This window comes from Gigantopelta aegis, chromosome 9, assembly GCF_016097555.1.
Source record: "Gigantopelta aegis isolate Gae_Host chromosome 9, Gae_host_genome, whole genome shotgun sequence".
In the NCBI taxonomy this organism is placed as follows: Eukaryota; Metazoa; Mollusca; class Gastropoda; order Neomphalida; family Peltospiridae; genus Gigantopelta; species Gigantopelta aegis.
This window is the reverse complement of record NC_054707.1, coordinates 34,835,107-34,848,395: the sequence shown is the minus strand read 5'-3', so window position 1 is coordinate 34,848,395 and position 13,289 is coordinate 34,835,107. Positions and strand designations below refer to the sequence as shown.

General features: G+C 34.0%; 1 protein-coding gene across 1 annotated transcript; it reads left to right on the top strand.

Moving 5' to 3' along the window:
- The first annotated feature begins 393 nt into the window (after window positions 1-393).
- On the top strand, window positions 394-10,010 carry LOC121381069 (NEDD8-conjugating enzyme Ubc12). The gene is made up of 5 exons (XM_041510159.1): window positions 394-598; window positions 4,435-4,529; window positions 5,638-5,780; window positions 7,218-7,281; window positions 8,270-10,010. Exons 1-5 carry the CDS (start codon window positions 499-501, stop codon window positions 8,408-8,410), a joined length of 543 nt encoding a protein of 180 aa, XP_041366093.1. The 5' UTR covers window positions 394-498; the 3' UTR covers window positions 8,411-10,010.
- The last annotated feature ends 3,279 nt before the right edge of the window (window positions 10,011-13,289 follow it).

Below are 13,289 nucleotides of genomic sequence, written 5' to 3'. Positions count from 1 at the left end.
CCCGGCCATCAGGGGGCGCTGTTGATTTGGGGGTCCCTATCTGAAAATGTTTGTAATGGGTCAAGTTATGTATGTGCCAAATTTCATGGTTTTAATCAAAAGTGCACAATATTTTTGTTAGCAGCCTCACTACTAAAGACATTTTATCACCGGTCGTTAATAATGAATGGTGCTTTGTTTTGTAGGGTGTAGAATAAAACAGAAGTATTATTAAAGTTCAACCTCAGTTTCGTAACAATATACCCGTACTTTTGTTGATTATTTTCGGTTTATATATTAAATTCTGACCGCTTTTATTTCTGTTATTATATCATTTTGTGTTTATTTTTTCAATTGTTCTTTCAAGATAATTATTCGTATACCAAATTTATTTTTAGCTTTGCGTTCAGAATTCCCACTTTGGCGGAAGTTAGTAATATAACGTAACCAAATTGACAGAAAAAAGTTATATTTCTATATATTTTACAAGATTGTCTGTGATATCACTAGCTTAAAACAATGATTAAGCTATTTTCTCTTAAACAACAAAAGAAGGATGGAGAAAGTGCCCCGGATAGAGGGAAAAGATCGTCTGCTGCTCAACTCCGAATTCAGAAAGGTCACCACAAATATAGCATGACACGGTCACCATGACTGGATTATGTGGATACGTATTAATCAATAGTAGTTTGATGATATTTGAAGATCATTGTGTAGATCAATTTACAATTTCTGAGATCCAACCCATTTCACTGTTTTCTTTCATTACACTGAACTTTATATATTTATTTTAAAATTAAATCTGTGTATCATCATTATGGGGACCAGACAACTCGGCCCGAGTTATTAGACTGATAGACGGGGCATGCTGTGACACATTATATGCGTGTAAAGTACGATAGTTGGCCATGTCGTAGTATTGTACTATAGTAACTAAGTAATAATAATGCATTATACTGATAGATACCGCTAACTATATGGTCACCATTAAGAATGACAATTGTGCATGTTGTACGTGATATCATTTGCTTGCTCTTTGTGCCGAAGTGGAATCTGAGTCACAACTAGGAAGGAGGAAAATACTTCATACTACAACAATAAGTCAGGAGGCTATATCCGCGAGTGTTTTTACTACGATAAAGTACGATAAAGAACTTTTGCATGTTTTTTCTGGGATCAACTCCAATGTTTAGGTCACCGACTGTAGAACAAAAACAAATTATTCGAACAGCGGAAACTATTTTCAAAGATAAATGGATCAGCAATTTATCAATCCGACATGACACTTCGTTTCGGGACGTTTAGGTTAAGGCAGGGGTTTCCCTAGAGTGATAAGCCGACACAGCCCGTGCTCCCTTAGCCAGCCAAGTAAGCGCCTTCATGTCTGGTAAGCGCCTTAACTGCAGGACCGTGTCGGCTTAATTTGTAACATGTATACAAAACAATGGAGCTGTGATCCGTAACGTCATTCACCACACATTATCACACTTCCATTTGGTATCTCTGCAATTCTTTAGATGTTCACTTTGAGGTCCATTGATCGCACCGTTTTAATTGTCGGCGGGCTTGTGCTGGTCACGTGGTACAGGTTATCCCAAGGGCTGAGTTCAGCCAGACCGAGCGAAAACAAAACGTTCGCTACACTGGTTTGTGTGCTTCACGTTAAACCAAATGGACACGACAGACACCAATCAAATAGTTCGCGAACATTAGGAAGAAGGTTCATTGGCTGAACTGAGGAAAGCTCTTGGCGTAATATACATCACGCTTCAGAGTCGGCTGACACCCACGTGTCAAGAGACATCGTTGCGAACATTAAACAGTACAGTTACACAGAAGTAAATCTTGATGTAAATTTGTAGAAAAGCAATAGTTGTTTGCATCAATGAATACCTAACTGCAGTTTCGGTTATTTCCTTTGTCTTTGTTAATTTTGTACCTATGGTCGTGAGCACGCATGCAGATCGTGATCGCGGGAAATGAACATGCAGTATTTATACAAATTGCAGTTACACGTACACTGAATTAGTTTACAATAATCATATTTGTTAGATAATGCTAGATATATATTTGTAAAACTGTGAGGTGACATTTAATAAGTTAGCTGGATTTTAAAAACATTGTAAAAATTTATTTTATTACCTTTTTTTTCTTTTTTTATAAATGAATATACTGTGACGTCAGCATTCTTAGCTTAGGTATTTTACAAGCAGAAATCACAACAAGCATTTAACATGACGCTGAAATCAACAGCAACAACATGGCCCAAATTATGAAATTGTTGGGGGTGGGGAATTGATGGGTTATTTTTTTTAAATAACAGGACTGCATGAATGAAATCTGTGCACAATCTGTGACAATATTTACTGTTTTGTGCTTTGCCAATGCTAGACCCAATGATCTTCCGCGATCGCGGAAAATGGATGAAATTCACGAAATTCCCATTGTTAAACAGAATTTACTTTTGGAAACGGAATTACGAGTTTTAGTGAAGTTTAAAAAAGTATTGCCGTTTTACTATTGTCACACATTGTAAAACATTGTAAAACTGATTTTTGTTCCCTGCACACACGTAGTGTCTTATTTACCGGGTTTACTGCTTAATCTGTTGTGCCCACGCAGAAGGGACAGTTTTTTGCCAGGAGTAAGTTCAGCTAGCTGTTCACAACAAGACACCAATGCTTGTCTTGGAAGACTAATTTTTACGCCTTACATTAAACCGAATAACAACTTCGGGAACCAGTCAAAATAGTTTGTAAACCTTTAGCGAAAACGACTGGCTGAACGTAGCAATGTTACTGTATTTCCATTGTGGCATACGGATACTATGCATGAATGAATGAATGAATGTTTAACGTCCCCAGCATGAAAAATACATCGGCTATTGGGTGTCATACTATGGTAATGCAAACAAATAAAGTGATGATCAACATCAATATAAGAATTCAAGATTGATATAAAAACAGTGTAAAGAACTGTGCACAAATACAAATATCACAGATAGATACTGACTTTTACTCAAATTTTTTATTTTGTGCTATATTGGCCATTCTCAAAGAGAATGTTACACCCCTGCACCACAGTGAGGTTACAGCACGCGCAGGGGCGGATACTATGCATATTGTCAAAGCGGTGATAAAAATAAAAAGTTTTACAGTTGTCAACCCTGAGCCTCTTTGAATAAAACAGTGTAATTAGTTGAACAATTATGCTTTATAAATTATATAGTTATAATTGTGACCTTTGCTCCTGATGCGATTTTTCGCTGCTAACGTATACATTGATTTAACGACAAATAGCAATGCATTGCTACTGTGTCGCGACGCATTGTTACTGTGTCGCTTTCTGTGAAGTTGGTTGGTTGTTCAAGTCATTATAATTATAATATGTACCAGAAGAATCATGAATAAATAACATTTTCTCCTTAATTTCTCAAGTTTTGTTAGTTAAATTGTTAATTACATATTGTATTCTGAAACGGAAACGAAACAGAATTAAAAAAAAAAAATGAAACGGAAAAGAGCTTTTTTTAAAACAGAAAATCACTTGGCCTACATGATAAAGCATTGATCCCAAGACAGTGTCGTCTATCGAGACTGTTTTTAATCTCAACTGTACAAAAGAAATACAGGGTTCACACTGGAAAGACTTTAGTTTCAGCCAATTTCTGAAATATGTAGAGTATTTCCTTGAACACTATTAAAAAAGGAGTAATTTATACAAACTTTTATTAGCAATCTGGCAGTGGGCAGGGTGAGCCCTGGAAATAATTAGGGGTATATACAGAGTTATAAACAACTTAATTTAAAGTAGGCTTGACAGTTCATTGTAAAAATCTTAAGTTTGTAAATGCCAATATACTACCAAACTGCGAGAATAAAATACAAGATTAATCTGTACTAAACAATCATCATTAATAAAAGATGTTAGTAATTAATCCAATATTAGGACCTCCCATCATAAAGACATAAAATTGTGCAGTTGTCTAGGCTATCGTAAATGACTGTTTCTGAACAGTTATATATTATTGTGAGTTGATTAAACAGTTTGGGCGAGTTAACCAGCATTCAAATGAGTGCAAATTGTACAAATTTGTATAATTTCAGCAAGCAGAAGAAGATGTAGAACGGTAGATAAAATGGGGGAATACTGTAAATCATAATATATTACTATTAGTGATTGTAAAATTTAGCAAATTCCAAATAAGTGGCTTATTAGCGTCAAACTTTACCGAGGTCTGCATATATATGCATTAATTAAGAAAGTTAAGCTTTTCTTTGTAGAATTGGGTGTGATATATTTTGGGTGTGATCAATACAATTAACAAGTTTTGGTGAAGTGATCAGGAATTGCCAGAACATCAGTACATGTATACATATATATTATATATACATCTGGAGGAATGTTTTTCTATATTTTTACAATGTATGTAATGGAGATTGATTGTTATTTCAGACATAACTGAACTGAATCTTCCAAAGACTTGCCAAGTTGATTTTCCAGATCCAGATGACTTGTTGAATTTTAAACTCAATATTTGTCCAGATGAGGTGAACCTATTTTTTTATAAAAAGTTGATGTATGCACAGTGTTGTTACTGTTAAATGTTTAGTCCAAGAAGATATAACTTGATTCCAAAACATTAATCTTGGTCCTATGTGGTTACCCATAACCATATTTCTTGAGTACTGATCAATGCTCACTAAGTGTATCATTTGGTTGATATGTCGGTTGCAGTAAAGTGGACTATTTATGTACAGAATTTTTCTTTGTACACAACTAAACTGAATCTGATTGATAAAATAGACAGCCTTTATATTTTTTATTAATAATACAGGGGACAATATTTCAAAATCTTAGGTAACCAGAAGTTGGTTCACGTGATTTTTAATTAGGTAACCGATTGTTTGGTTACATGAACTATATTCACGTACCCAATGAGTTAGACCTACCTAATTGTAAAACACTTGAACTACGGTTCTTTGCTACATTGGTGGTTCAAATATATATTTTTTTTTAAACTGATTTTCAAATTGACTAAGTACTGATATATGGTACTTATAATTTTAGGATGTAATTTTTTCACCACATAGCCGATTTGCAATTCATGTGAGTTTGAAGTTGCCTAACCGACACGCGAACAGAACAACAGTTCTCATGAAATATTGTGCCCTAATACACAAAATTAAGTTTTTTTATCAACCAATGTTCAGCTTTATAAATACATGTAGTTCCGTTAAGTAACAGAAGCATTGGCCACCTGTTTTGATCTCAGATCCGACAAGAAATATTCTGGCACATGCTAATGATCTGTCAGAATTTCTATATTTGAGCAGTTAATTGCATTGGTAAGATGCTATAATAAGTAGCATACGTTAACATTAATTATTGAATATTACACTAATGAATTTCTAATAATTTAAATGCACATGTGTATTGAAGACACTGTTAATTATTCATATGTTTACATACATGTATCTATATTATATCACTATTATTTAAAATGGCAGAACTTATTTTTGTTCTTTTTTGTCTTTGCCAAATATCAAAAAACAAATATGACACTTTTTATTTAGATACTAAGATGTTGAGTCCAGAAATTGGTGTTCTAGTTGTCTTAAACGGACATAACACTGTAACAATTATTTTTCTTTTCAGGGTTTTTACAGAGGTGGTAGATTTGTGTTCAGTTTCAAAGTAGGACAAGGTTACCCTCATGATCCACCAAAGGTCAAATGTGAAACGATGGTTTATCACCCCAACATAGACTTAGAAGGAAATGTTTGCCTTAATATTCTCAGGTAATGACTCTTCAACTTCAATTTGAGTCTTGTTGGCATGTAACAGGAATTGTGGTACAATATTTGATTAGCCATTTGATAGAGCATGGGACAGCCCCTTTACACACACGTACACACTGTCACACATTGGTTTGTACGCTATGGTATATCAAACAGTGGGATGTGTGCTATTCTGTTGATTTCGTTTATTGTTTCATTTACCCATACATCTTCAAAGTACTATTTTAAGTTAATATAACACATTTGCCATGTAGTGATACAAAAAACCCCAAACAACAACCCCAAAAGAACAAGAAATAATTAAATATTTTACGCCATTTGTTTTATTTGTACCATAATTTGTAGCCTGGTCATGTTAGTAAGTGTCAGTGGTGGGTTTCTTCCGAGAGCAGAATGTAGCTCAGATGTCAGGGTGCTAGCTTTTGGTGTACTGGATTGTAGGATTGATCATCCTCTGTGCACTAGTCAGTTTCGTGCACAGTGCACCATGACTGTTACATCAAATGTCATCATATATGGGAAGAACATAAAAAAGATCCCTTACTGCTGTTTTGTAGGAGTAATTTATGTGGTGGAAACATGTTTTCTTTCACTCTATAGACTCAGCACTTTAGATTGTATCAAAGTTGAGGCGATAAACGTTGTACCCATAATAAGCAAGCCCAAATTAAATACAAACAAGCTGACCACAAAACCAGTGAAGTGTTAAGCTGTAATTAGATTAAAATAACTGGAAATGCATTTCTGAATATCTACAACTCTTTACCGGCTGTTGATAACATTACTACACTAACGTGATCTCAGAGTAGTGATCTCAGAGTACTCGGATCAGATTGAAAAAACACACTGTGTCCACATTAGTGAGATTTAAAATTCTGAGACCACATGTCAGTATAATGAATGAATGAATGAATGAATGAATGAATCTTTAACGACACCACAGCACAAAAATATATCGGCTAATGGGTGTCAACTACATTTGTAAGTTAAGACACCAAATAGCCAAAGTTTAAAATTTATCAGTGGTTCTTTTTCTACTGTAGATAAGATGTTGCAGTGATAATAAAAGTTCTATTGAAAGTCTTTCTTTTTGTATGCTGTAAAAGGTAGTAACTGATAAATGGGTACAAATATGTTAGTGTATTAATTGTGGTATTTTAAAATATACATCGAAATAATATAGTCAGATACCTTAGAAATATCTCCCTGAAACACCGACCTTAAATAACTAAATCATTCAGCTGCTTAATAAAGCAACTGGGTAGAAGTCACAAAAAGTAATTTTCTCAAAATAATTTACATCTTATTCTTTCTTGTCTGCCTTTTTTTACTAATATTCTTAAATGAGCTTGACAGATGTTTATATTTGTTGCTGTCTCTACAAGTATGGAGTTAATGCCATTCATATTATGTATTAATTTGACATTATTTTTGCAGAGAAGACTGGAAGCCCGTTCTTACAATAAACTCCATAGTATATGGATTACAGTATTTGTTTTTGGTAAGTGAATGCAATACTACTACTACTACTACTTGTCTTAGCAAATGTTTTTCTAATGGCTGGCAGAGGCTCAAACGTAACAGTTTGTTACCTACAGCAATTTTGAAAGGTTTTTGTCCCATGTAAAACGCTCATATACAGCAGTTTTAAACCATAAATTTTGCAAAAAATAAACAATATTATTATAATTTTTTTAAATCTCTTTTGGTCCAGCAGAGAAAACTGCCATCAGTAAAAGCCCAGACCTATGTCAGTTGATATCACAGCTATGTCATTTGCCATCGGTGCCATCATTAAGTTTGAGCCCTGCTGGTAAAAATAGGATGCTATGACAGATGTCTAGTGTTTTAATAGTGTTAATTAGGGGATAACCATGTTGTACTCGTATGTACAAAAAATATATAGACAATATATGTACATTAAAAAGATAAACTGAAGTATGAGCTACTACAAACATTAAGATGATCAGAAACAAATTGAATATACGGATATGATCTTTGAAACAAGAAAATGTATTTAATGTGAACTTTTAGTTGCTAAAAATGGTCAGAAACGTCTCAACTGGTAGGAAACTCAGGACAGTTGCCGTAATGTGGAAACTCTTCAGTTTATTAAGGATGTAGTTTTATTTTAAATAGCTAAACTGTAGAAAAACAAGACAGTGGGTTCTTAGACCTCTGCCAGTCCAACCAGAGGGGACTATAGCTTATGTCTTCATCCTTCTGTCTGTCTTTCTTACTGTCTGTCCATCTGTCCCACATATAGTTTTCCAGAATTTGTTTTCACAATGCCTCTAGATATTGAGCTGAAATTTTGTATATAGCTTTATACTGTTACAAACCATGTTGATTTACTCATTTTGTCAGAGTTACGGCCCATGGATACGAACATTAGTTGGACTTGGTAGGGACATGTATTGCTTTAGCAGTTCACTCAGGAATACTTGTGCTAAATAAAATGCTGAATGTTTGGCTTCTTTCTCCTTCAGGAACCCAATCCAGAGGATCCATTAAACAAGGAAGCTGCCGAAGTTTTACAATCAAATCGTCGTCTCTTTGAACAGAATGTTTCTAAATCCATGCGTGGTGGACACATAGGTTCCGTGTTTTTCGAACGGTGCTTAAAGTGATCCATGCTTTAGTTTGTGAACTTGCTAGAAAAATAAATTATCACATTGCCTACCCAGTTGGATCTTTAAAAAGGAGTCAAAGTTTATTCTCCATGCACGTTGCTTGAACAAGCGTGAATCGCTCATCTGATTGGGTTCCTGCATTATTTAAATGTATGTGATGGTTAACTTTTTTCGAGTGTGGATTCTTCTTCCTGCAGATGGCCCAGACATCCTTGGTCTACAGTCCACACTTAATTCTGTTGAAGTACCTCACAGTGTTAACAAAAAAACACCTAAAATCACTTGTTGAGGATTGCTGTCTTCAATGGTTGCAGGTGAATATTACCTACACATCAGTCAGCGCGTGCATTTTGTATTTATTGTTTTAGCCAGACTTTACTTTTTGCATTCAGATTTCTCTGATCTAATTTTTTTTTTTTTAACATCTTTTTTCTTTCGTTTACAAAGGTCACTTGTGTCGGCCACAAAAAAAAGTTTCTGTTTGTAAATTCTGTGTTTCAAGATGAACATACGACAGTTGCAAACATTGGATGGACACAAAAAAAGTATATGTGTGCTATTAACCATGTTAAAAGCAGTTAAGATATTTGTTATGCGATTTATATATATGATATATCCGTTGTTCCATTATTAAGGACAGTTGCATATGTTCTGTATATTCTTGTAGAAGTGGAGTCGAATGGCATTTTCAATGTTTGGATATTCTGTGGTTCAGAGAAAATAAAAACGTACTGTAAATTACTGGAAAAGACGACCTCGTTGCCCGAAGTCTGTACATGTATAAATACCTTTTTGTGTTATATTCATGTATGGATGTGTACCATTTTTATAACATTTTGATATCTAGCCATATTTTAACATTTCTCAATGTATGCTTAAAGATGAAGACGTAACAAATATGTGTAGTTTGTACAGTGTTATTTCAGATCAATGTTTATTATCTTGACATAGTTTGGAGCACTAAAGCATTGGAGAGAAATACTATTTTCCCATTTGAGACAATTATTCAAATGATGCTTGGGGTTAAAAGCATTCAAAAGTATCGTCCACTAGACTGTTCTCTAGTACAGGTCCAAATAGTGCAAGCCATTTATGTTATGTGTTAAAAGAAACTACCATGACTACTACACTTCACTTTGTGCCATGCCATTAAAAGAGAGAGAGAGTTTGTGTAAAGTGTAGTTACCTAAAAAAAACTGTTCTATGGCAGTTTTATCAATTCTGATCAACTGAAGAACAATAGTCCTGATTTAATGAATCTAATTAATTTGATCACCAAGTGATAACTTCAGATTTACATATATGCTCCATTTCTATTTAACTTGCACAAAATTACTTCCCTTGGTGAAAGCATTTTTGAACTTTTTTTCTTTTTTTTAAATATAATAACCAACACTCTAGGGGTATTCTTGATGGGATGCCACCCATCTCGTCCCTACAAGCTGTGCACCTTAATGGCCTTAACGAGTCCACACACATGGACATATATAGATCGGACTTTAAACTTTTAGACCTTCATTAAAACTTTTATGTCAAAATTACCTCTCTTTTTTTTTTCTCTATATTATTCAGTAGTCCGATCCTTTTCTTTCTCTCATTTATTTTTGGTCTGTCCTAATAAAATGCTCCAAATTATATAAATATTTAGCCGAGCAGTCAATTCCTTTTCATTTATGGCTAGTTAACTTTTTAATTTAAAAAAATACATATATATATCTTTTTCACTAATTGCTATTCCAGAATTGTGTCTATTTCCAGTTAACCCACACCACCCCCTATTCTGTCCCAGACCCAGTCACTGGCTAAGTCAGAGATTGTGCCCAGGAGAGACGTGCTTGAAACTTAATTGGATATAGGCACATTAATATGTTATCCAATCCTATTGTTTTCTCAATATTGACTTATTTACCTACATTTCAGTTAATTCTTAGGTCTTGTATTATTTTCAGGAATTAATTTGTTTGTGCAATGTGCTCTATTGGTATCGTTAAACAAAACAAATTTTAATTTGTGCATGATGGGAAAATCAGTAAAATTAATAGCAATCCATAGACTTGCTAAATCCTTTTTTTTGTTATGTTTTGTGATTGTAATATAAATACAAACTATTTTATACCTGTATCAGGTGTGGATCTACAAACAATAAAATTGTAATGTCTATGAAATGGATCAGTTACATTTTATTCAGGATGCAAAATTTATCTACATGTTCCCAATGGTATCATGTACAGGTATTTGAAAATTCTACCATACATTTGTGTTAAATCTTAAATCTACAATGTTGAGAATATTTTTAATATTTAGACATTTAAAATAGATTGTTAAATTTACATGTCTGCCCATAATATGCCATTCTTCACTTTAAAGTTCTCTATCTAAAGGGTTTTATGTAGCTCAGTGGTAGAGTGCTTGCCTGAGGTGTGTTGGGTCACAGGATCCAATACCTTCAATAGACTTTTTTTTTCTTTTTTCTTTCTTCTATTTTTCCCAACTCATCCCAACCAGTGCCACATCATTGGTTCATCAAAGATCATGGTATGTACTGTCCTGTAAGTGTCAAAGTGCATATAAAAGATTCCCTACTGCTTTATTGATAGACATAACCTTTGTGATGGGCAGCAGGTTTTCTCTCTGTTGACCAAAGGTTGAACTTTATCATATATTAGACACCAAATAGCCATAGTTTTAAAATGTACAGGGGTGTTAGTAAACAAATACGCCTTTTTAGGCACATTGATTATGGAGCTGTTAATGTGTCCCACATCTGAAATCTTTGGTTATGCAGTTTTCCAACATGATAGTGACAAGACTAGAATGCTTCATGATGGCAGTTGGTGATATTTATTCATAATGACGAGGGTCTCCAATAAGCTTTGTGCATTGGTAGACAATATTATAGTACGGAAGGTGCGACTGTATTTTTAACTGAAAATTTACAGGCACCTTTTACATGAATAAAATTCTTATTCATATTTTTTTAAATTAAAGAATTGTAGAATCTTTTTCAGCTTCATGTATATAGCATTGAATTCACAAATCTTGACACGCTGAATATTTAATTTCAAATGTTCATTGCAGATACCTACATGTATAGTCCTTTCCACAGGGAACGCCCCTTTTTTTTTCTTTCATACTATAGAATTTACTACAAGTTATTTATGTTTGAGCCAATTGCTTTATAAATTGCGCATATAAGTTTTTGGTTTTTTTTGTCATTTCCAAAACACTTTTACTTTTCTTCTTTCATCAAACCAAATTGAAATTATTTAAACAAATATCTTTATAGGATGATGGGATGGACTATAAGTATGTATTTTGAATAAGTGGAAAATTGTATCTGTTATGTGTAATATCTATAAGTTTTATTTATGTCTATAACATACACATACTTGTAGGGAAGCCCAGTAGTGATTCGGGTCATAGGACCATAAGCAGTTGGCACTATTATAGGTTCCAGCAAGTGCACCACGACTGGTATATCAATTCAAAGGTTGTGGTATGTGCTATCCTGTCTATGCGATGGTACATATAAAAGATCCCTTGCTACTAATGGAAACGTTTAGCAGGTTTCTTCTCTAAGACTGTATGTCACAATTACTGAATGTTTGCCATCCAATAGCCGATGATTAATAAATCAGTGTGCTCTAGTGGTGTAATTAAACAAAAACAAACTAAACTAAAACTGTCTATTAAAGTTTTTAAGATATATTAATTTTTTTAGAACGTAACATGCAGGTAAGTCAAACAGGCCCCATGCTTATAAACCTTAAAGTCTAGACTTTAATAAAGTCCAGACTTTAACGTCATGGCAACGTCATTCAAATAGCATTACGTGAAAGTCTGGACTTTATTAAAATCTAGACTTTAAGTTTTATAAGCACGGGCCCTAAGTTTTATAAGCATGGGCTCAGGTATTCTAGTCATAAAATTTACTTCTTATAAGGTTCACGCATGCTGTTCTGGACAGATACCTCGGCTATCTGGTCTGTTTCCGAGACGAGAGGGTTAGTGAGAGAGACGTCTGTGTAGTGGCCGTACTCGTCAACACCATCCTTATGTCCGATGGCTTAACCACTACACCTATATATTAAATGCACATAATTTGATTTTCTGCTTTGAAGGTGTCTTACTCTAACAGGGCTCGAACTTAATGGTGGCACCGTCGTTGAGATATAAATTGCTGTAGGTAAAGAGCATCATCGATGGCACTTTTGTGCTGTCGGTAAAGCTCCTCAACAATGGCGAAATGTATACACCTGGTGTACATTATCTGCCAATATTTAACATTTGCAACTTTAAAAGATGTCTACATATAACAAAATAGCCTATTAGTCAGGTTTATTTGCTGCAAATGTCACTTTAAAAAAAATTGCCATAGGCAGGCTCAAAATTGCCGTTGGTGGACTGTTTTACCCATTGCAATTTTAAAAATTGCCGTGGGAGACAAATTCTAAAGTTCAAGCCCTGCTCTAACTAAATGTAGATCTCAATAAGAGATTTATAATCGTATTAAATCGATTTGGTGTTCCATTCAGTTAACTGGGTAGAATTCACGGTTTTATTATTCTATTAGTACATGTATTAGAGTAGATTTTAATTTTATGGCATGTTAACCTTGTTAAAAGGACCAAAGCCAAGAAAATAATCACTGTTAACAACAATAATTAAATTCATTGTAGTTGTTGCAATTAAGAGTCCAAACAATTGTCTTTTTTTTTCGTCTTTTTTTTTTTTTTTTTTTTTTTTTGGTGTGCAAATGTTTAAAAATTGAGCCTTCCCCTGCCCTCTGGTTAAGAGATTTACATTTATTGTATTATTAAAGAAAAAGGTTGTGTTATTAATAAGGTGTATGGAATGTTATAATTGTATTAAAGGT